The following is a 24715-nucleotide window of genomic DNA, read 5'->3' as shown; positions in this document are numbered from 1 at the left end:
TAGATGTGTCAACTAATTTGGAGCCTCCCCTAAATTATTAAATTTTGAGTTTAAATTTTAAGTTTGTGTCGATTTACTTTATAGTTATAATAGACTTGGTTATAGTTTGAGTTTAGATTAATTTTGTTTTTATTTAATTTAGGTTTAGTTTTTTATTTATTTGATTTGATTTTATTCTTTAGGTTTGAATTAAGTTTTAAAGGTTTAATTTTTAAAATTAAGAGTAAGTTATTTGGTTTATTTTGATTTAAGTAGTGAATTTTATTTTTTGATACATAGTATTGATTGAGTCCTACTTGCGTGGTTAGGCATACTTTCAGAACCTAAGCTTTAGTTAATTTTTTATTTTGAGTTAGAGTTTAAAATGATTTAAATGTTGAGTTAGACTTATATCCAAGTCAGGATTTATTATACACAACTCTTTAAGATCCAAGTATCATGTTTAGATAACTTGGAGCTTGAGGTAAATTTTTTCAACTATTCTTTTAACTCTTTAACTTGACTTTTCTACATAGAACTTTCTTCCTCAAGATTTGTAGCTTGAGTTAAATTTCTATTTTGAACTTGGTCAGTTAAGGAGGTCATGCTCAGTTATTCCTTAAAGGATGTTATTTTCTTTGAGGAGTTTAGCGTGTTCCTTAGTTTTTGTTAATTTTTTATTTAAGCAAGAAATAATTTTTAAAAAAATTATTGTATAATTAAATGTTACCCTAGTTGGTTCATCTGAACCAGATGTGGATCCGTTGCTCGACTCGTATTCGGACTATTCTTCTTGATTTAATTCGCCTCTGGTTGTCATCAGCGTGAGGTAGCTAGTTTGCTTTGGTTTGCCAACTTCCGATTTGGATTCAGTTTCCACTTTGGGTTTAGCTCTCTTCGAAGTATATGTAAGAAATACAATTCCTTTCTCGACCTTTGTGCCATTGGTTTGTTCATGCAGCTCTATTTTACAAAACAATTCATCTAGTTTTAATTTTGAAAGGTTCCTTGAAACTTTATAAGTATCTACGATCGATGCCCATAGTAAGGTTCGAGGGAACGAGTTCAGAGCATACCTAATAATGTCACAATTCTCGAGTTGATGTCCAATCATATGCAGGTCATTGAGGATATCCTTGATCCTTGTGTGTAGTTGGCTTGCGATTTCTCCTTGTATTTTAATATTAAATAATGAATTTAGAAGTAGATCTCGTTTAGTTACCTTGGCATTATTAGTTCCTTCTTGTAATTTGATGAGCTTGTCCATAGCTCCTTTACGTTCTCATGCAGGCCAACTGATTGAGTTCTTCTTTCGTGAGTTCGCATTGGATCATGTTTAATGCTTTTGAGTCGATCTGGGCTTTCTTCTTATCTTCTAAACTCCATCTTTCTGAATCGAGTGGTACTTTGGTTGCTTCATCTATAGGCACGTAGTGCCCTTGTCGGATGGTGACCTCCATTCTCTTCTGTCAATACAAAAAATCGTTTCCATTAAAGAGAGGAGAACGAGCAATGTTGAATCTCTCAAGTTGGGTCATTAATTACTGAAATAGAAAATTAGAAAGAAGTACCAAGACTTGGTCTTAAATTAATAGTTCTTGGAAAAAAAAATATCGGAGCTTGAGTCAGAGCTTCCTTTATCTTTGCGGGCTAGGCTTCCTCAACTTGAATATACTCAAGTGTTTGGACTTATAATCATTCGAAGTTGGTTGAGGGCATTTTCACCAAAGATATAAAAAAATCTTCATCAATCAAGCCGTGCAAGAAAGCGTTGATTTGTACCTCAGGGATAACCAAGGAAGAATCCATGACCACCATATTAAATCGTTGCAAATATTCTATTGGGGGTTCTTTAAGTTTCGGCTTGAGGGTTAACAAATCATGCAACATTTTTTAGTATCTTCGATTGGTTGTGAAGTGTTCCATGAAGATGACTTTAAACTTTTCAAAAGTCCGAATAGAAGAGGCGGGGAGTCGACTAAACCACCTCTGTGCCGAGTCTGAGAGTGTGGTTAAGAAAACTTGACACTTGACGCCATTCGTATACTGATATAACAAAGAAGTGTTTTCAAATTTACGTATATGATCTTCGAGATATATAGTACCATTATATTCCTCGATCTGCAACACCTGAAAGTGCCTTGACAATTCATTTTGTAGGATGTCCCTTGAGAATGGAGGGCCTAAGGGGCTCTCGTTCTACTAGATTAAGAGTCTTTCTCCTTTGGAGAGTCACAATGAGGGGTTCTACCATAAGATTCTACAAAAAGTTCTCTCGCTATAGACTTACCAATCAATATGAGGGAAGCAATTTGTGGCGTTCCCGTGGGCCAAGGCACCTTCTAGTGTGCTGATGTCGTTTCAACCGACCGAGGCGGTGGCTTGGTTGAAGGATTGATCACTGGTAGAGGATGCGAGAATTGCTCCTTTAATACCGCTTGTACTGTCGTCGCTACTCAATGTCGACTTAAGGCATAGGCTATTAAGGTCTATGCCTAGGGCTCTAATAATGGGGTCTCTAATTTTTTATATTTTAGTATATATATATATATATATTCACCCTTAAATTTAGATCAATTTAAAAATTATTAATTTTTAATTATAAATTATTCTAATTTTATTTATTTGCGATTTTTTTAATTGTATATGTTTTTAAAAAAACCTAATTGATTCTTTCTTTTTCACATTGATATCTAAATAATACAGATTTTAATAAAAATTAAAAAAAATTATATAGAATAAATTAATAATATAAAAAATATTAAAAATTTGCCTATGGCCTCAAAACCTGTTGAGACGGGCCTGCTGCTACTAATTTGTCAAAAATCTTTGTTGCTATTGCGATGACGTTAGGTCTTTCTCTATCATTCATCTTAATGTCTCCATTTAGGTTTTTAATTTAGTGTTCCCACAAACGGTATCAATTTGATCTTACCTACACACGTCGATGAGTGAATCACTGGTGAGTTGGCTTCAATGCTAACCTAATCGTCAAATCGCTAAATGACAACGCGGATGATAATGTGATTCTATGAACCTGGACAAAGGTAGACAATAAAAAGAGGGTTAGAATGATATCTTTGGCGTAGCCACTTCGATGCTCAAGTTAGAGAACAAAGAAGAAGAAGAGTAATATTAGGGTTTAGATATATATCTATGCATATACCTTGGATAACAAAAAGGGTTATCTTTTATAGAGAGATAACTTACTTTTTCCTTATGTTCCTTTTCTTGTTATTATTATTTAATTTCTTAAATAATCCAAGACTTATTCATGTCATTGTCTTTTTTTTCCAAACGTGATGATTATCCTTCTATTGAAATAATTCAAGATTTGCACAATGGTTATATTTTTCTTGAAATAATCTGAGATTTTATACAAGTATCAAGATAAGCGCTTAAAAAGATGAAGTGTCGAGGAGTTGGGGCACCTAAAAAGTCAAGGTGTTAGGCAGTCGGGATGCCTAAGAAGTCGAGGGTGCCCAATAAGTCAGGGACCAAAGAAACAAGGTCGACTCGATTTTCTTTTTGTTAGAATTACCATCTTAACAGGGTCACCAATCTTCATTATCTTTGTGGCACTCTCTAATTACCTTCCGGATCAATGATAGTGCATCAATGGCAGTGATGTATATTGCGATTGTTTTGTGGTTATATTTTGTCTTTGATTATGTTGGAGAGTAATGTGGGTTGATGTCCTATGCTTATACCAACCCTTTGATAGTGCTATGAGTACTCTCTTTGATCTAGCAGATGTCCAGACGTGACGAGTGGGGAGCGACATAATTGCATTCTACGCAGAATTGATAGGAGTGGTCTTCTTATATTTCATATGGTTAATCAAGGTTTTAAATTAGAACGAAAAAGAGCTGAAAAAAAAAAAAGTATGGAATTTAGGGGTCTCAATTCGGATGGGTCGGATTGAATTTTTTTTTTTAACTCAATCCGAATTCGACCCGAACCCGAATTCAATTCAAAACATCTAAACCCAAACCTGAACCCGACCAACCCGATCAACCCGAACCCGACCCATATAACTCGAAAATCTGATTCAAAATGATTTTTTTGGACTATTTTCCCTATAATTCTTCACTTTTATCTCAATACTCCATCATTATCATAAATATTCATATACATAAAAACACCTAATTTTTTAAAATAAAATTTGATTTAACCCCTAAAAAAATCCACAAAATCCTATATTTAAGTCAACCCGGGTCAACCCGAACCTGACCCGACCCAACATGAAATTTTTTAACTCTTCAACCCTCCAACCTGAACCCAACCCGAATCCGAAAATGCTCAACCCAAATCTGATTTTTTTTCCGATCGATTCAGGTTGGGTTGTCAGATCGAGTTCATTTTTGATACCCTATTGGAATTGAAAAGCTTATTTGCAAATAGAACCCTTTGTTAAAAAGGAAAGATACGATGGACTAATATGAATATACCTACAAATATATCACCCTTTCTCAAGGGATGAACGCTGCTTCTGGGTTTCGTCGTTCCACTTCGGAATCCCTGCGAGCCGCGAGCGAAGGTGATGAGCCTGGCGGCAGATTAAGGTAAGTCTAAATTGAGGATGTTATTCGATGGGCTCTTCGTGAACCCTCGTTTTTGGAGTTACTGGGAACTCGCTGTTTCGTGTTGGTGGTTTTGTTATTTTCGCTGTCTGCGTCTTCTTCTTAGGGCGGAAGGAAATCTTGTGGACCTGTTTCGTGGGTTTTGATCGTGATTATCAATTCGAGTGTGTTGTGAGGTTTCCAAATTATGGTTTCCTACGAATTTGATGCTTGTCTTTAAGCTCGTTCTGGGTATTCTCGCTCTGTCTATTTAATTATTTTTTTATGTGCTGTTAATTCCTATGCGTACGGATTCCTCCGTTCAATGAATTATTTTTTCGTGTCTCTGGTTTGCACTTTAAATTTACCTTTGATACTGAACAACTATGGCTTCTTATGGGACCTGTGGCCATTATCTATCTGCACTCGTTGAGTGATGACCACCTTGTGCTCATGCGAATTGTGGAACGAGAACTCTTCATATTACATTTTGCTTACCTACTTGAAGGAGTGATTTGCGTATTACTTAGTATTTTGTAATTTGACGTTGTATTAGTCATACCTCGAACCACCACTCGATTATTTCATCCTTGAAGATTTTGAGTGATGTTGTTTAAAGGAGAACTCATTTTCTTCATGTATGAATGGTAGATGATTTTGTTGTTTTTCTACAGACATATAGGTAATTTTCAAAATGAAGAGCACGCAACTACGGGGACTTCGTCCATCATTTTCATCTCCATATGAACGAAAAGGATATATGGAAATCAAGTGTTCCTCTATGTCTACTTGTTCAATGGGTACTCATGCTCTCAGGATAGCAAGTCGCCACAGGATAAATGATTCTCTGCTGGTCCTCAATCGAGCTAAGTTGATGCCTTTGGTGACCGAATGTAGAAGACGAGTTTACACTTTTGTCCAATGCCAGTCTTCTTCATCTGATAGCCTGAATGGAAACGGATCACCTGAAATTTTCACTCGGAAGACTGAGCAACCTTTAGATCAAATGAAGGACAGGCTCATGTAAGCTCTATATTGTTCTTATCATAATATTTTTACCTATTTTGAATGGGGAAATTCACAACAAATTGTAGTCATGATAAATTGTAGTCACTAATAAGAAGGGGGAAGGGTATTTTTTCTCACAGAATTCTGTTAATGTTTCATCAATCAGATATAGGACTTCTCCCTATTTCATTGAATAATAACTTAATATGAGTCTCTTAGATTATGAATAAGAAAACCTAGCCAATTCAATCTTCTACAGCTATGTTGGATAAATATTATTCATCTGAGGTTTCATTGCACTTCTAACATTGTAGACAATTAAAGAGTGGTAGTCCTAGGCCGCTTGAAATGGAAAGGGTTTGTCTGTCAACAAGACAATTTATTAGTCGCTAGTTAATTGGGAAAGGAGAAGTGTATTATTATTCAAGAATATCCTGTTAATCTTTCACTAATATTGTACTATGAAATCCAAGTTTCCTCTATTTCATAAAATAACATCTGGTGATCATAATAAATTCCTCTGATTCACTTAGATAGTTATATTATGAACAAAAGGAAAATAACTAGCAAACACAATCTTTCAACTATGTTTGATAAATGCTTTTCATCTGAGGTTCATTTGCGCTTCTGACTTGTAGATAAATTAGAGAGCAACACTAGTCTGCTTAAAGTGAAAGGGCTTGTCTGTCAAGAAAATTTTGCAAATATTTCAATCCTGTGTTAACCTTTCCAAGCTTCCATCATTTCCCATGATAACATCAAGCCATGATAACTTCCAGAAGGATTCTTTCTGAATAGAGAACAAAATATTGGGTACTTCTAGTAAGCCAGTCAAGTCCATAGACTCCATCTAAGGGATTTATTGAACTCATTGGGGTTCTTCTGTTTCTAACAGATCTAATTTGGTTCTTTAATGTTGATTGAATTGAGGTGTTGCTAACAAAAATCCAAATCCAAAGGTTTTGTCTTTATGAACTCTAAGATCTGAAGTTGAAGGTTCCTTTTATATCTATGTAAATTTTTTATCTTAAATATTTTCATTTTTTTTGTTCTATAGACAAAAGGTTTGGTCAAACGGAATTATTTTGCTCAAAACTGAAAAGATGATTCAAACTTATGGGGTCTTAGATTGGTGTAAGATTTATAAGCTTTTAATTTTTATGTTGCCTATGAGATAACATGGGTACTAGGGACATGCTAATTTGGTAATGTTTAGGCTTCTTCCAATGGTACTAAGGGTGTGGTAATAGTTGTTAAAATTGATATCGGAGTCAAGATTGAATAGTATCAGTAGGATCAAATTGGTAGGATTGATGAAATTGATATCCATTTTATGTTTATATATGCCATATAATACAGATGCCTTGAGTTTTATGTTTATATATCCATTTTAACTTTTTATTGCTAAAGCCAGAAATGGAACTATTGCTGCATTACACCATAAACTTCTGAATTTGCTTGTATCATGCAACATTCTTCTGGCAAATATTACATGGCAATCTTAACCTTTTTCATAGTTTTCATGTGCTTCAATAAATGATTTGTTGCATAGTTTGGTTATGACTTGTGAATCTTAGGAATACTGCAACATCACATCTCAGATAAACAAATGTTTCTCCTTTTCAGCCTATTTGACAAGTAGTTGACAGTTATTCATTTGAAACTTTTTCCTAATTTTCATTTTTCAATCTATTCTGTTGCTCATGGCATTCAACAGATATACATACATTATGCATCATACCGAATTTCTATATACTGCTTCTCTAGTTTGACGAGTATCTAGCATTTGTACTGTTTGTTGTTTGTTGAGACTTTGAGAGAGCAACACCCAATTGCTTATGATAACTAGTATGTTTCAGGATTGTTAATCATATTACTATCATTTTGCTGTGATGTGTAGGCTGTAACTTAGTATATAATGTATTGTAGGATTGATGTGATTATTCATTTTTTAGTTATTCCGATTCTCTTGTTGGTCAACATCTTTATCTATTTATTTTTAATGTCTGCACTTGAAGATGAAACCAATGTTTAAATGTCAACCCGTGCTGGTTGGTACAGGCAGAATTTACCATTGTTCCCATCAAATGGCACACGAAATCGCTTTGATACTATGACTTATAACAAGTGCAAAGGTCAATTGAGGGTTTTTGCGGCATTGGTGAGGTCGTGTGAGAGGTTTGCAATGTTAGCAAGATTTCTTCTTCATGTTCCAATTTTCATGATGTCAAGAGAGACTGAGAGACTATGCAAGCAAGGGAGATAGTGTCTAGGGTCGAAGAACACAAAGTGCAATGGCAAGGAGCAAGAGAACTTGAGAAACAAAGTGCATGATTAATTAGGAATGTGCTTAATGCCCTAATCATATAACTTAGAATAATATAAATTAGTAAGGTTCGAAATCTTGACATAAATTAGTAAGGTTCAAAATCTTGAGTTGTGTCAATGATTCGGTGTTTGACTGGAACACAATATATGGAGACAAATTACAGAAAAAAGAACATTAAGCCAATTTTGGCATAACAAGGAGTATCGAGTGTTGACATGATTAACATAAAGGAGAGACATTGTCTTGATGTGTAGTTTCAAGTTTCAATAATTTATCGGAACGATATGTTTCAACTTTTGCCCGACACTATATAAGATTTCAAACCATGAATTAGTTATATAACTAACTTCACAGAGATAGAATAGATTTTATTATAAATTAGTTATATTACTTATATAATTATAATTAAATATAACCATTGAAACCATACTAGCACTATATGATACCTAAATCTTATCAATATGGTTTTGGTATTGTATTGAGTATCAAAATCATGTAGTTTTAGACTCTATTGTTACGGTGTCGTGATCGTTGTTATGGTGCCAAGATCGTATCAATTGTGTTGTGAATGTATCAATACTATGCTGAGATCGTATCAATATGGTGCCATGAACATATCTATATAGTGTCGAGACTATATTGATATGGTGTCATGAATGTATCGATACAATGTTATGAGTATATCGATACAACGTCAATATCTCGATACAGTGCTAAGACCTCGACACGGTGCTGAGACTGTATTGCCATAGTGTCGAGACTGTATCACCATGATGTCGAGAGCGTATCACCACAGTGCTGAGATCGTATCGCCACAATGCCGAGACAGCATCAAACCATCTTGACACGGTGCCGAGAATGTATCGATATAGTGACAAATGCCATAAGATATTGTTATGGCATCGAGTGTTGATGTCGTATTGATACGGTGGCGCGAATGTATCGATATGATACGGCATTAATATGGTGCCAACACCACATCGATATGGTGTTGAGACCGTAGTAGGTAAGGTATCGAGACTGTATTAGGTAAGGTATTGAGACTGTATCAATATGGTACCAAAACTGTATCGATATGGTGTCAAAAGTGTGTCAATGCGCTATTGCAAACGTATCTTTCCAAGTCAGAAATTGAAACTCTACTAAGCTTGAGATTTAAATTTTGGATAAAACAAAGATGCGGCTTGAGATTTAAATCTTGGATAAAACAAACATTCACAGTCATGATTGCATTATGACAACATGTACTTTTATTGATTCATCTTAACTTTTGGTTTAGTTCAGCATTCTAATCTGTCATCATTTTGTAAAGAAATAATGTCATTTCTCTTTTGGTATTTTTATCATATGAATGATAACTTCCACATTTGCTTCCATGATGATGCATTCAGAAAGAAATGCATTTGATGTCCTACACTGATTTCAAAGTTGCTTTGTCCCATTATTTTACTCCTTTATTGGAGCCATCTCTCATAACTGATTGATTTTTTTTTTTCTTCCAGCAAATCAATTGGAGATCCTAACAATGGATCCCATCCTAGTAGTGTCAGAAGTGAACTTGTACGTCTTGCTTTACCAGCTATTGTTGGCCAGGCTATTGATCCATTGGCACAGTTGATGGAGACAGCATATATTGGTAGATTAGGTATTCCATCTTTGTGTCATTGGTTTGTTTTCCAGCATGGATTTGCAGAAAATCTTAATAAAGTAGTTTGGTGTTTCTCTTTTTATTCTAATAAAAATCTTTAGTCCTAACATCTTTTCTATATTCAATTAATTCAGTTCATTACTTTTGTGGTTGGGTGCTCTTCTTTGATCCTAGAAATTAAGGATCCTGTGATTGTCCAACATTTATCAATCAGCAATATTTTTATTTATCAGCGCTGTTTATTTATTTATTTACTGTGAGGGAAGCAATTGAGGCCAGATCCCACTTCGTAATGGGCTAAATGAAACAGAAATTGGCCGTGTTAATTGCAGCACACTGATTGCAATATGAGCAGTTAGTAACCAAAAGTGAATAACTGATGGTCCCTGAGGTCCTAGTCCTAATGTTTAAACAACACACAAAACCTCCTGAATAGATTCCATATGTCCTCAGTTGTGATTTGAAGTTTGAACAATGTGAAAATTTTTGTTTGTACTTGTGCCACAAAAACCATGTCAAAATCATAGTTTGACTAACCTTTTTCATCATTGGCTTTTTGTCCTGAAATTTGGTTAAATACAATTGTGTTATCACCTGAAATTCATTTGGTGTAGGAGTCAATTTCACCAGATTTGTGCCGCCATGGTACAATCTAGCAAATGCGTTGTCTAAACTCGCCTTGTTATTCTCAATAGGCAGGTGTAATTGGGAATACATTATTGCAGAAGGTTGGGTGCTGACATTTTGTTGAGGCAGAGGAGCTAATAAAGAATTAGATCATCAGCAAACTTCTCCATGGTGATTCAGCCCATTGATGCACAATTACCCTGTTTGTGATTTCCAGATCATCAATTAGGACCACACTAGATGTTGTAAGGAGGATGATAGAGGCTCTAGAAAGTGATGACTCCAAGTTTAAGCTGCTATTTTGTCCACCGTTCTCACTGTAGAGAGCTGTGCAAATTTTTCCAACAGGAGGGTTCAGGAAAGAGCACTGCCATGGAGGTTAACACAAGCTTCCTTCCAGGAGCTTATTGATTTCCAGAAGATTCTTTCCTAAATATAAGATAACTTGCTGGCCACTATCTCCTCGTTCCATTTTTATTTGCAGAAGTGAGAGTCTTGGATAAGGGTTGTCCATGTATTAATGAGTGGCAGTTGAGGCATTTAGTGAGAAAGATCTGTGATCATGCAAAGGAGAGTGGGCTGGAGGAGCAAGAATCCCTTGTCTAATATAAAAAAACAAGCAGCCCGGTGCACGAAGCTCCTGCCATGCGGGGTCATGAGGAAGGATCCATTGTACACAGTCTTACCCTGCTTTTTGTAAGAGGTTGTTTTCAGGATTTTGGTCATAAAGCAACAACTTTGCTAAATCCCCTGTCTAATATGTATTTGTTAAAAGGTATATTATATATCGACACTATATAGTAACCCACTCGAATAATTCAATTTGATTTTAGCTCCCATTCACCTCAAATTGAATCTAGATTGAGCTTACACAATCCTATTTCCACAAATTAGGGATCTAATTAGGTTTTAGTTGAAGCCAATTAGGCCCAAATTTAATCCTAAATTCATTCATTTGTGGTAATGCTTGTTGGATGGAACGTACATTAATTGGTTAATCTGGCTGGCTAATCCTATTTCCAGCACCCTTTAAAGTACTCGTATAACTTATATTTCTTTTTCTTTGATTATAACCATGCTTATGAATATCTTGTTCTCAACTAGTCTGTGACAAATATGGTGACCTTTTTATGCTGCATCTGTTCTGAATATGTAATGAATAATCAACCAATTTACATGTTCAAATTGGAGACAATTTTCTTTTCTGAATTTTTTTTGCAGGTCCTGTGGAGTTGGCTTCTGCTGGAGTATCAATGTCAATTTTCAACATCATATCAAAACTTTTTAATATACCGCTCTTGAGCATTACTACTTCATTTGTAGCTGAAGACATCTCAAAAACAACTAGTAAGCAATTCATTTTGTATATTATATGAAAAAGAACAATAGTAATTGTCTTGATATCTGCAAAGATTTCTTCTCATAGCTGACCTAGCTTTGGTGGCTTGGTAGGGAATGATTTGGAAGATGATAAGTTAATGGATAAACATGTTTCTTTTGCTAAGGCTGAGAAATTGAGACTGCCCTCTGTCTCTAGTGCCTTACTTTTAGCTGCAGCAATTGGTATAATCGAAGCTCTTGCTTTATTCTTTGGGGCTACCTTATTTCTCAGTTTGATGGGAATATCACCTGTAAGTTCATAGATTTTTTTTTTGGGTATGATCCTCTTGGTTTGGAGGAGCTGCAAGTGTACGGGTATATATCTGAATTGCCTGTTTTGCTTTATTTTTCTGCTATCACAAGTGACTGTACAAGAGCTTGTGTCTCAAATTCAGCTAGTCTTTTATGTTCAACATTTTCTTAATGCCTTGTTAAGTTCATTTCATCAACAGGCTTCACCTATGCATCAACCATCCCAGATATTTCTTTCTTTAAGAGCACTAGGTGCTCCTGCTGTTGTGGTTGCTCTAGCGGTGCAAGGTGTCTTTCGTGGTTTTAAGGATACCAAAACACCCCTCTTTTGTGTAGGTTAGTTAACAACCTAATTAAATATAATTTTGTTTATATCTGCAGAATTTATTACTGACATATTCCGTATGTGCATCCTGATTGGAGTACCAATTAAAACTTCACTTGTATCTCTCACTTTCTGATACAACATTTTTTATGTTGTATCCAACTGTCAGAATTAACAGACAATTATTTGATTTTTGCACATTACTCACATAAGGGTATGATGTATGTATGATCTCTTTGCCTTACTACCTCAATCATCTCAGATACAATCAATGTACTGTGTTACCAATTGTTTCTTACTAGTCAGATGTCATGGCGATCAATTCACATTCTCAATCTTTAACTTACATGCATGACAGATATCATAATAGTGTCGACATGTCTCTTGTCATTTGTTTTGAGTACCACTACTTAAACACTCTTATTGTATCAACTATCGAGTAGTTTGTGCCAGATGCAACTTTGTGGTGGCTTTGGCATGTCACACTCAATGTTATTAGGTGGCACCGATGATTATTCTTTTTTGTCACCATTTAGTGTAAAATATACAGTCGTTTCAATCTTTATGCATGTTTAACTTTTTATTTGTTCCATTAATGGTTCTGTTAGTAGGCACCACACTTCTGTATGTTTATTGATTTTGATCAGGATGAGTACTCTTGAGTGAACTTCCTCAGTGGGTTGTATAGTCAAAAATAAAACTTTTTTAGTACAAGGACATTTATTTGTTGGGCACCACTGACTTGGCTTGCTTGATATTGATGTTATTGATCTTAAGTTTTTTTTAGTAGGAATCAGGAGACTGTTTGGATAATTTTATTGCTTTAGTTTTGTTACAATCTTAGCATCTTGTGTTTGTTTGTTAATTAACTTTCGTGTACCTGTTGCAATTGTATACTAAAATAGTTCTGAACATTCTCAATTTTTTAAACCTAGCTCAGTTCTAACTTCTAAGAAAAAGATATATCTCCTTTTGTTTTTTTGTTGGCTTATCCTTTAATAAATAAAATGAGAAATGCCATAGTAGGGGTGTTTTTAATACTTCAATCTTTTAGTATTCTTAAAAAAAATGGTTGCACATATATTTTAATATTTTATGTAGCAGAAATGGACTAATGCGATTACATAATTGGATGTGGTGACCCAATTAGAATTAGAGTAAGAGTGTTGGTTACTGGTGTTCCATGCAATCTAGTGACTTGGATCTTATTGAAATCTAATTTATACTCCCAAACCAGAAAGTTAGTATGTGGCCTGAATGCAAGTTGTTTTTTGCATCTGAGAAAGGGGAGAGAGATATGTTGTGTACAAAATTGTATCCGCCATAACATCTGTAGCTTTCAGGTGGATCAGTTGTCTCTATATTAAATTCAGAGAAACCTTTGCTTCCAAAATGTTCATTGAGTTCTTATTTCTTCTATTTATTTCTTTACTCCAAACAGTTTTAGAAATCTAAATGTAATTATTTTTTCAATTCATTACTATTTTCTAATTAATCTTTCGGTATAAATGCAGGGTTGGGCAATCTTTCTGCTGTGCTTTTATTACCAGTATTTGTGTTTTATTTCCACCTTGGCATTGTTGGAGCTGCTGTGGCCACTATTGCATCCCAGTAAGTTTTAATTTTGGTGTTGGTAATTCTGTTTGAATCTGTTTATCAACTACTTGGATCTTTATTGTACCCCAGTAAGTTTCAACTTTGGCATTGGTTCTTTTTGAATCCATTGGTTAATTGGACCTAATGATGACAGAATATTTCAGGCTGTAATGATATTATTTACTTAGGTTACTGATGTTTAAATTGTTGGATCTTTTTCTTCTCCTGCATTTGCATTGGAGTACTGGTAGTCTTGCACTTTTTGCATTTAATCCTTTGTACAAATATATTCTATTAGGAGATATTTTAGAAGTTGTTAAGTTGATAAATTGCTATGCATCAAATTGGTTGGTTGAATCCATATGAAACATATGTTGAAATTGACTATAAACTACAAAAACCCTCTGAAGTTGTAATTGTTAAATTTTCTGCAAAAAAAGGTCATATGCTGACCCAGACGCTCCCACACGACTGGCCCACCATATGTAGAGAGGTAAACCAAGAAACCAAACAAGCCACCACATGGGAGGGTATTTTTCCCCGGCTTTATCGGGAATTGACCCTTGTCCATTTCTACAAATATACCATGTGTAACCAACTCAGTCATGCCTTGGGGTAGTAATTGTTAAATTTTGTCAATATAAGAGGATGCAGACAGGAATTAGTCATAAGTAGTTACATGATCGAAAATAAATATTTATTTCTCATATATATATAAAAGAATAAACCACTACTTCTTTCTCAATACTATTTAATGAAAGCATTTGCTGTAGGGATCCATTTATGTACTTGGATATCTTATCAATTGAAAATGTGAACACCCCTAGGGAGATCCTAGTGCCATACTCTTCTTCTTGATTCCTTTACCAATTTGACGATACAATAGAGGATTGGCCTTGAAGTCATTATATGGTTGCTCCTTTGCAACGTAGGTGTCAGCCCAGTGGTGAGACTGTGTACCATGTCCGTGAAATCCTAAGAGCCTATTTCAGTAGTTGGTGCAATTAGGTTCCTGGAAATATGAATGTTCTGCATGTATATCTAATGGTTCAGTTATTACTGATACATTTCTGAATTTTAGTTTATTTTTTGTTGATGCTAAAATTTCAAAGTTGTCAGGTACATTACTACTTTTTTACTGATTTGGACTCTTAGTAAAAGAGCTGTCTTGTTACCCCCAAAGATTGAAGATTTGGAGTTTGGAGGTTATGTGAAATCGGGTGAGTTTTCTTTTCTTTTTTGAATAAACATCTAGAACAATCCATGTGCAATATCCATGGTAGCATGTTTCATGAAAGTATCTGCAAATGACAAAATTATTTTTAGTTAAAACTTAAAAGAAGGTGGATACCCTGTCTAATGAGTGTTACATATCAACAAGTAACAAATACATTAGAACCAAAGTCATCGTGAATATTGCAGGCCAATGGGTTCTCGCTAGCCTCTATTGCCATTCATCTAATTAGCTACATGATTTTTATTATGGTACAAGTTACAATTTCCACAAAGTGAATGATTTATAGTAGAAATTACTAGTAACATGTTTTTTTTTTTACATTGATTTTCATGTTCTTTGTTTTATTTCACTCAATTGCTATTCAGACTTAAAACTAAATTTTTTTTGCATTTAAAGCAACCACTGCAAAATTGAGCCATACATCGTAGTCCCTATATAGACCAAGCAAGCATTGATCGTGATTTATGTAAATCCATGTTAAAAAAATAAGGATAATTCATACCCTCTATGCATGCCATGTTGAATTAAGCAATCAATCTATGGTGTGTTGTTGAAGGCAAAACATGTGTTGGTCTTGGCTATTGCCATCACCTGGACACTGCAATTTTCTTACAAGTGAATGATTAGGCAGACTAAGCAATTTCATGGAATCTGGATTGTAACATCGTAAGTTTTAGCTAAACAAATAACTTAGCCAAAGAGTCATCCAATAAAAGGTATGGACAAAAGATGATGGATGAGGGGATTTTATCATACAATCCTATTGATATCAAATTAGATATTAAGCCTAAATTCAAACTTAGTATCCCTGAAACATTTAAAGGGCAGCCTGGTGCACGAAGCTCTCTCCATGCGAGGACCCAGGGAAGGATCCATTGTACGCAGCCTTACCCTGCTTTTTGCAAGAGGCTGCTTTGAGGATTCGAACCCATGACCTTTTTGGTCACAAAACAACAACTTTACCACTGCGCCAAGGCTCCCCTTCTAAAAGGCGACTGCGCTCCATTTACCTCGGCTATACCGAGATTTGAATCCCAAACCTCAAATTGACATCACCTTATGTGCTAGTCACTAGACCGTCCCGAGATAACAGTATCCCTGAAACATTTATTTATTGAAATTTGTTTGTGTATTTATTTTAGTATTGAAGGCATTCAAAGTTCTATTTTGATTTGAATTCTAGATTCAAATAGTTGGTTTGTGTTAAACTAATATTATATGTTACTAGACCAAGTCTATGTAATAGTTCTTGTGGTACTTTCTACCTTGTATATCAAGAGAATCTACTCATCTATGTTATTATTTTCTTTCTTTCAAATTGGTAAGAGGACAAAATCCTTAAGAGGAGAAACATCAATGTTGCATAACTACAGTTGCCTACACTGCTATAACACATACATTAACCACACATGTCAGTAGCCAAAACTCTTGTGCCTGTAGCCCCGTACTTACTCCTTTTCTCTGTCACGACTTCCATCCCTTCTTTATCTTCTTAAGCATTCCTTTCCCACCATCTTATCATTTTCTCTACTTGAATGGAATAAGTGACGGAACTTGATCGCTTCCTCTCTATTCTAGAAATGGTGAGACGTATCAATGACATCTTCTATTAAGAACTTTGAGTCTTGTAGGGCCATTAGTTTCTATATCAAATTTGATGGTACAGTTATCTTTCTTTAGTCTCAAGCTTCTGTTTGTTATGGGTTCTCATTTTCTTGTGGAAACTCACTGATCATGATGCAAATCCACCACTGGATATGGTTGATATGATCAAACAATCAAAGTGGAAAGATTCGGATGCTGTTCTTGGTGACCGAACAGTCTTGTCAAGTCAATTGCTTCTACCATGATGTTTCATGAATCATCAAAGTGCATGTGGGCTGTTTCATCATTCTACATGTGAGATGATGTGGTGAAAACCTTGAGGGATTAGTTCTAGAAAAAATCTTCAAAACCTATGTTTATTCAGTGATAATAAAGTAACAATTTGTATTGCTACTAATCTCATTTTCATGAGTGCTCGAAGCATATATAGGTGTATTGCTACTTCATTCATGATGCAATTCTTACAAAGAAGATTGTGATGCTTGACTTGTCTAAGAACAACTTGCTTATACTTTCACGGTTTCACCCATGGTTTAAAATTTCAAGCCATGCCGAAGTTTCAGTTCCAGACCAGAATGATACAGTTCGATACCATATCATAGTGTGTCTTTGGTATTTTTTAAATATAAAATATATTAACTAAAAATTTAAAATTTAATCTAAATATTTAAAAATAAAAAATATTTTTTTAATATATATATATATATATATATATATATATATATATATATATATATATATATATATATAATGGGATAATTTTATTAGGTTTTAATTAAGTCTTTTTAAATTATCTCAATAATAGCTAGGAGTTGATTAAATTTATTAACTTACGTGTTTAATTAAACTAATTCCTATTCATGTTCCGCGACGACCACGGGCTGGTGTGCGTGGATCGTGCTATGCCTCTGGACGCGTTACTGTGCCCATGTGACGCCTCCGGACGCGTCGCGGCATGCCGCCACCATGTGTTGATGCCAATCTGCTGGCGGAACGAGATGATTCGCCCATATTAACGGCTCAAGATTTTAATTCATGTTTTCACCATCTTTGGGTGCTTCTGGTTTTATTATGCTATATGACAGAATGCACGTGAATTAATATTTATGCTTCAATCTGAGGGGCTGTTAAACTAACTTATTATGTTTGCCATACTAAGTCTAAGTTGGTTTTTTGATACTCTGTCCCTTTCCTCTTCTATATATTGAGAGAGGTTTACAAATAACGTGAGCTAATTGCTTTCTTTCTTAGTACTGTTTGATTGCTTTGGGTAGCTGAAAACCTTTGGTCAGTTAGTTGCTCTTTTTAGTACTTGCATCTGTGGCAAATGTCTCTTGTTGGCAACTTCAAGGCTAGTGGTTACAAGTACATACTTTGTTGATCACATGTTCACATACATTTTGTGGGTCTTCGAAGCAATATGAAACTCCAATTTGGAAATTATACTACTCAGGTGGTTTGCTGCTTGGACGAACACTTTCAGTCCTGATTACAATGACTCTTGGCACATCAATGGCTGCTAGGCAAGGGCCTTTGGCCATGGCTGCTCATCAAATATGTTTGCAAGTATGGTTGGCTGTATCTTTACTTTCAGATGCATTAGCTGTTTCAGCTCAGGTACGCTGTTGAATCCATTGTCAGAAAACTCAATTGCTTTGTGATCGTTTCAACTTTCAGTTGTATATAAAACTTGTTACTAGTGTGTGAACCTTGATATTCGAACTTGTGTTCATGGATGTAGCAAAGATAACTTCATATTTGACATCTTAGTAAGTTATTTATTTTATTTACAACTAGGCATCTAGTGGTTCAAGCCCTTAATGTTGTGCATTGATGATTCACCCTTTTTGTACAGTAGCATGACCATTTGACCTAAACGTAATGAAAAGTTAGACAAGTATGATCTATGCTGATCCATATCAACTCATTTTGTCAAGACACATATCAGCACTATAACCATACCATTCTCGTTGGGGATTGGGACCTTGATTTATACCTCCATGATGTATATATTAAAATGCATTCTCATTAATATATCATATTCCTGGTGGCAAGGCTTCCAAGTCCCCTAAGAAAGAAGTATGATAGATTGGACTATTTGTCAACCTACAGACTGTCAATCTTTGCATGATTACTTTTGCATATTCAATGACAATGTAATTTAACCTAAAACCATGAACAAGGTAGTTAGGACCAGGAATTCAACCATAGTTAGATGATCATTTTAAAATAGATGCTAACTTTTTTACTTAGGTGGATTTTGAAAGACAATTTAAGTATTTCATTACTTGGTGAAAGTAATTAGCTAAGTTTAAGCATCAGAAGGAAGAAAAATATTTAGATTTTTTTTTATGTCGTGGACTGATTAGTATTTGGAGATGGCAATAGAAATGTCTGCTGAACTTTTTGATCAACAAAAGCAGACAATTGCCTATATGTTGGCAAACAGATAGCTAAAGTAAGAACAGCACAACATGCTAACCAGAACCAAGGTAAGTGTGTCCATTAATGACACAATAAAAGTTTAGTCAAAAGTTACTTAGGGTCTAGCTGCATGAAGCTGATATTCAATGGATGGGTAATGTAAACCATTTGAGCTCTGACTAGCGGGTCTATACCTGCCTAGTGAAGTAATAAAAAACAAACATGACAACACAATAAGTATATCATATGTATAAGGAAAGTAATAAAAACTGTAAGTTCACAAAGAGAAATACTAGGATGACCGTCATTAGCATGTTTTCTCCTTTTCTATCATTGCAGTACAATAATAAATACCTTAACTATGAAAGATCAGTGTAATTCGAAATTTGCTTGACATGAGTTAGATGTAACTTCTAAAATGAGATTGTGTTATGGAGCTCTGCTATCTGATTGCTTGAAAATTGCTTAGAATTTAGGGACTTGGAATTTGACACATTTTTAGTGTTATTAGTTTTCCGTTTATTTCGTACCACTATGGCTGTTGCGAGATCCTTGAAAGAGCCCAAATCAGCATGCTACTGGAAATCCAGGATAGTGTGTATCAACAGGTCAATATTTCCACTTGATAGATTCTAACGAGCCCAAACAAAGGAGACCTGTTGACTGGTAGTTAGTGTACCTAGTACTGGAGCACCCTCACTACATTAGACATGCTTGTATCGGATGCATTATTGACATACATATCTGCTATTTTAAGACTGTATAACAACTGTAGGCTAGCCCAGGGAACAATGTAGGCTTAAACTTGATAAAACAAAACTTTGATCTATAATGCTGAAAGAAAAACAAAACAAGAAGTTTTGTCTAACCTCAGCTTGATTTATGCTTAACTGATGGATTAAGCTTCTATTTCTAAGCTTTATTCTTCTATTGGAGTCGTCAAATAAGTATCATCTTCGCTTCGATTCCAAGTCTCTATTGTATTATGTAGATATGACAATATTATGCTTTTTTGCCTCAAGTGTTCTTAGTGTTTGCTTTCTTCACATCCATGAAATTTTGGTATTTTTAACTGCATATTGGATTTCAAAGCTTGCAAATAATTTTGCTTTTCCCCTCCCAAACAGAAAAAGATACATGCTGTGAAGATATTTATTTATTTATTTGAGTTCTGCAGCCTGGGAAGTGTGTTAAATTCGAGGTTTGGTTTATAAGTTTCACAACTCACAAACCTTGTATTTTATGCCTCACAAACACCAACTGATAAACTGGATACTAGTATATATAGAAGACTAACATATTTTGCTGTGTTTTTCATTTTGTAGGTGAACTGTCTGTGATTCTCTAACTTTTATTTGAGATATACCTGCGCATATCCTATGCTTTTCCCCTCGAAAACATAATTTTCCTTAATTTTCTTTGGTTTTCTTCTTCATTTCTTAGGCACTGATTGCTAGCTCTTATGCAAAATGTGACTATGACTGTGTGAAACAAATCACATTCTTCGTCTTGAAGGTAATTACTTTTTTCTCATCAGGCTCTTCTTTAGATTTGATATCCAATTCAAGTTATTCCATGTCTTGTTAGTAGTTGAATTCATGATTTTAGAACAGGATACTAACCACGCTTTCTCTTTGAACATTGAGTTACTCAACATTTTCTTTAAATAAACTTCTCTGTACTTATATTTGTCAACCAGGCAGGGTTATTTATTGGCATAGCGTTAGCTGTAGTCCTAGGTGCATCATTTGCTAATCTTGCGGAATTGTTCACAAAAGATACTGGAGTTCTACAAATTGTTAAAACTGGTGTGCTGGTATGAACTGTGACAGAAAATTCTTACAATTTTGTTTGTCTCCTGAAAATAACTTTTGATTCATTTCAGTTTGTTGGTGCCACTCAACCTATAAATGCTTTAGCATTTATCTTTGATGGTCTCCATTATGGTGTTTCTGACTTTGCCTACTCAGCATGGTCTATGGTATGATGCATTTGAGTGGCTGGCATCAAAATATTATAGAAAGATATCATCCTTGACAATTTTGGTTTTATTGCAGATGACGGTTGGAGCAATTTCTTCTGCTTTTCTCTTCTATGCCCCATCTATATTTGGACTTTCTGGCGTTTGGTCTGGCTTAACCCTTTTCATGAGCTTGCGGATGGTTGCAGGTTTTTTGAGGTAAAAAAATAGTGGATATGGATTTGGCTGTGATATTCCTTGCTGCATAGTCATGATTTATTTCAAATCTGTTTGCTAGATCAGGTTAAGACATTAGTTATTCCTTCCCTTGCGATGCAAGGAGCTTGAGCATCACTGCCTACCAAGATATTACATCTTAGACTAGCTCAATTTTATACGTAATGTTATATTACTCATAAAATACTGGTGTGAATCTCAGGTATTTTGTAGCGGTAACTTTGTTTGTATATCTAGACCCTTAACTATCCTTGCAATTATGTGTCCCCTCTTGGAGTTTTGGGTTATTTGATGTTTCCCTTTTCAATTCCAGAGCCTCCCAGTTTAGTCCCTAATTTAAAATACGTGACACTAGAGCAAAAGTGGATGCATAAAAATTTCAAAATTCAAATGGTAGTGTCCTTTCTCGATCAACTCACCTGTTTTCCTATAGGTTTGCCCTTGATTTAAAAATCAACCTTTAGTTGCTGTTGTGTTGACCAAACAAGGGTTAAGGGTGAAGTTAATATATAAACTATAGTGGACATTTTGAAGTCTTATACCTCTCTTTTGGTGAAGTTTCCCAAAAGCCCTGTAGTCATCGCTAGCAACAGTTAGTACTTAGTAGACACTAGTCAAAGTTTATATTTGTGCAAAATTTGCATGCCTTTTTTTGTTTTATCAATGTTTTTGAACTCAGACTAGTGAGCACCGCTTCAGTGGTTTATCTGTTAAACCAGATTTGATAAACTATCTAGAATAAAAATTGAAAGAATTCAGGCCAACCAGTTTGTTCCACATGGCGGGACCAGTTTGCACAATCCTCCATTATGTTGTTCTTTAACTTCCATTTGGTGTTGCCCAAAATTTGAATTTGATTATGATTCTTGATTAGATCAGTTGATTCAATTCTGGTTTACTAACATTATTATTACTTTTGCCACGTAAAATATATATGTATATGTTCACTAAAACCAACTGAAGCTTACTGCCCTTCAACTTGCAGATTAAATTGGAGTACAGGTCCATGGCGATTCCTACATCAGGAAATTCCTAAGCTTAAGGTAGGTGATGGTGGTAGTGGCTTTCAATTTTTACAAAAAACATGCATTTGAAGCAGATATTGATTCTACATTTTGATATTATTTTAGTTGATTCTTTTAATCAAAAGGATTAATGATCCCATGCTGGGCTTGTTTTGAAATTCATAAGATGACTAATTACAAACTATGCTAATAGTTAAATCTACATAGCCGTAGATCTGATTCATTATATGAACAGGTGATAGCTAGTTAATTTTGTCACCCCATTATATATCAAACTAATGTAACTTCCATCTTGTCGCTACAGATTTAAATTGGCATCCAATTGTAAGAAAGTCTTTTTTATACCACAACATTTGTTGCATCAGACACATGACCTTAGTTTGTCATTATTTTCATTTTATTCTACTCTGCAATCTCTTGACTATGATTACTCATTTGTCTACCTTTTTCGAGGGAAGGCAAATTGCCGATTGATTTTAATTAAATGTAATTATTTGCAAATTGTGGCATTGATGTGCTATTTGCAGTATAATTTCTATCGATGTGTTACTCTATCTTTTTGTGTATCTTTAATTCATTCTCTTCCAAACTTCCTAATTGGCTACCTACTGCGCATACTGGCCACCTTCACCTAAAACCATGGTATTTAAGTGGATCATTCAACAGGTAGGTCTTTATGAAACCTAGTTTAGGCTTTAACTTTAGCATTGGGTTCTTTACCTTGGGGTTTTCCGTGCAATCCAGCAACACAAAAGTCAAAAAGTGATGTCATCTTGAAACTAGAGGGTCTGTCAGCATGCACAATACTATGAATCCCATCAATTATTTATTGGCTTTCTCTACCATCATCATTGTCATCGTGATTTTGACAAGCAATGTGATATACGAGGAAAATGGAAAGTTCTGTTTTTTCCACCGGTGAGCATGAAGCTCTTTATATAGCCTACCATTTCCTAACAAGATAGGGATGAAACAATTGATACCGAGGTAATGTTAATGTTTGCATACTATATACTACTATGCCAACTTCGTCACCACGGGAAAGTGAAATGCATATTCTCAAGGAAAGTTCTTCGAGAAATTATTGAATCTATCTTGTTTGATATTATATCTATTTACCATGGGATTAGAATCAATGCTCTTGGTTCTTTTTTTTTTTCTCTTTTTGCAAGGAAAAACTGAAGGCGAGCTTATGTTATTTATCATGAATGCTTTCTTCTTTGACTGTTTTTTTTTGGTTGATAATTACAAGTGGTCTGATTTCTAATTCCTTTTTTTTTAGCCAAGCCTTTTACCCTTGCAAACTCTTAAGAAAAATTCTTTTTCTATTGGAACTATGTTGAAGATAAGCTTAGATCAACGCAAATGACTGCACTTCAGCATCTCAAATTGTTGGAATGCAATTTTCTTTTGAAATATATTAACACCTTGTTGTTAGGTTCTCCACGATGCTTGGTTTATCCATGTAAAATTGTTAAAATTTGTATGCTGAGATTCCTTAAACCTTGATCACTTGTCCAGTATTCAATAATTCTCTGCTCATAATTTAGTACTCACAGAAATGCAGTGATAATTTTCATGTGTTGTCATCCTCTTTTCAGGTACCATATGGCTCGGGTTCTCCCTTGTCACTTGAAGAAGATGAGGTTGAGTATGACTATGCATCTACTACTGAATGAAGAGAAGAAAGACAGTCTCACATTATGTTGTCTCGCAATCATTCACCTTCACTAACCATTTTTAGACTTCTAGGAAATCACAATTATTAATCATTATGGCTTACCTCACACTTCACACATTTCATTATAGTTCATTCAGTTCATCTGATTCGACCAAGAGAAAGATTTAGAGAAACAACTAATGGGGTTCCTTGTCTAATCCGAAACCATTATTCAAGTGTTCCTTCATTTTTGCTCTTTAGGAATATAGGGTGGAGATTAGTGAGATTCATCTTTGGTTTTCCATAATGTTGATCGCCAAGCCGGAGAAGATGAGCAAGTAGTGGCTATAAGTGAGACTGAAATCAAGCAAAACAACAGGGACGTGGGGCGTGCACTCATTCAATATTCCTAATTTATGCTTGTGGCAAACAGATAAAATGTTATCTCGAATATACTCTTTATGTGTTCATGAAAGTTCAACATCAATTGTTCTAGATTTGATTGTGTTTCTTCATAATAAGTTCATCATCAAGGGCTTGTTTCCCTTGGTGAGCTTTACAGGATTAAAGTCTACCAGCCGTGCTGTAAGTAATAGATTTTCAAGCATATGGAGTTACCCCTCTTCATACTAATTTTTATCTTTTCCAATTACGTGTCTAGTTCCATTATTTCTTTTGTTGTGATAAAAAAAATCAAGTTTATATATGGTGATGAAAGTCGTTTAGCCCAAGTAAGGTATTAAATTGTTTTGTGACAGGTAAATAGAGTTTCAAGTAGAAGGTTAATGATTCTTATGCTATCATATTACAGCCAGTACCGGGCAAGAAACTGCAGGGGCTGCAAAAGCCATAGAATATGTT

At 34.9% G+C, this 24715-nt stretch overlaps 1 protein-coding gene across 1 annotated transcript; it reads left to right on the top strand.

Annotated features, from left to right (window-relative positions):
* The first annotated feature begins 4422 nt into the window (after positions 1-4422).
* Positions 4423-24503, top strand: LOC122056186 (protein DETOXIFICATION 45, chloroplastic-like). The gene is made up of 15 exons (XM_042618020.1): positions 4423-4544; positions 5216-5564; positions 9381-9523; positions 11375-11500; positions 11606-11784; positions 11986-12121; positions 13625-13721; positions 14826-14926; positions 18002-18165; positions 20416-20487; positions 20672-20788; positions 20858-20953; positions 21030-21151; positions 22155-22212; positions 23796-24503. The coding sequence occupies exons 2-15, from the start codon at positions 5236-5238 to the stop codon at positions 23871-23873; spliced, it is 1818 nt and encodes a 605-aa protein (XP_042473954.1). The 5' UTR covers positions 4423-4544; positions 5216-5235; the 3' UTR covers positions 23874-24503.
* The last annotated feature ends 212 nt before the right edge of the window (positions 24504-24715 follow it).

Source organism: Zingiber officinale, chromosome 3B (assembly GCF_018446385.1).
Source record: "Zingiber officinale cultivar Zhangliang chromosome 3B, Zo_v1.1, whole genome shotgun sequence".
NCBI lineage: Eukaryota > Viridiplantae > Streptophyta > Magnoliopsida > Zingiberales > Zingiberaceae > Zingiber > Zingiber officinale.
This window is presented reverse-complemented; position numbering and strand designations above follow the sequence as displayed.

What these genes read in the sequence shown, in the direction of transcription:
- LOC122056186 (XM_042618020.1), top strand. Translation starts at nt 5,236, where the DNA reads ATGAAGAGCACGCAACTACGGGGACTTCGTCCATCATTTTCATCTCCA. An exon ending in AGCATATATTGGTAGATTAG is followed by an intron (nt 9,524 to 11,374) that starts GTATTCCATCTT and finishes TTTTTTTTGCAG; the next exon opens with GTCCTGTGGAGTTGGCTTCT. An exon ending in TCACATTCTTCGTCTTGAAG is followed by an intron (nt 20,488 to 20,671) that starts GTAATTACTTTT and finishes TTTGTCAACCAG; the next exon opens with GCAGGGTTATTTATTGGCAT.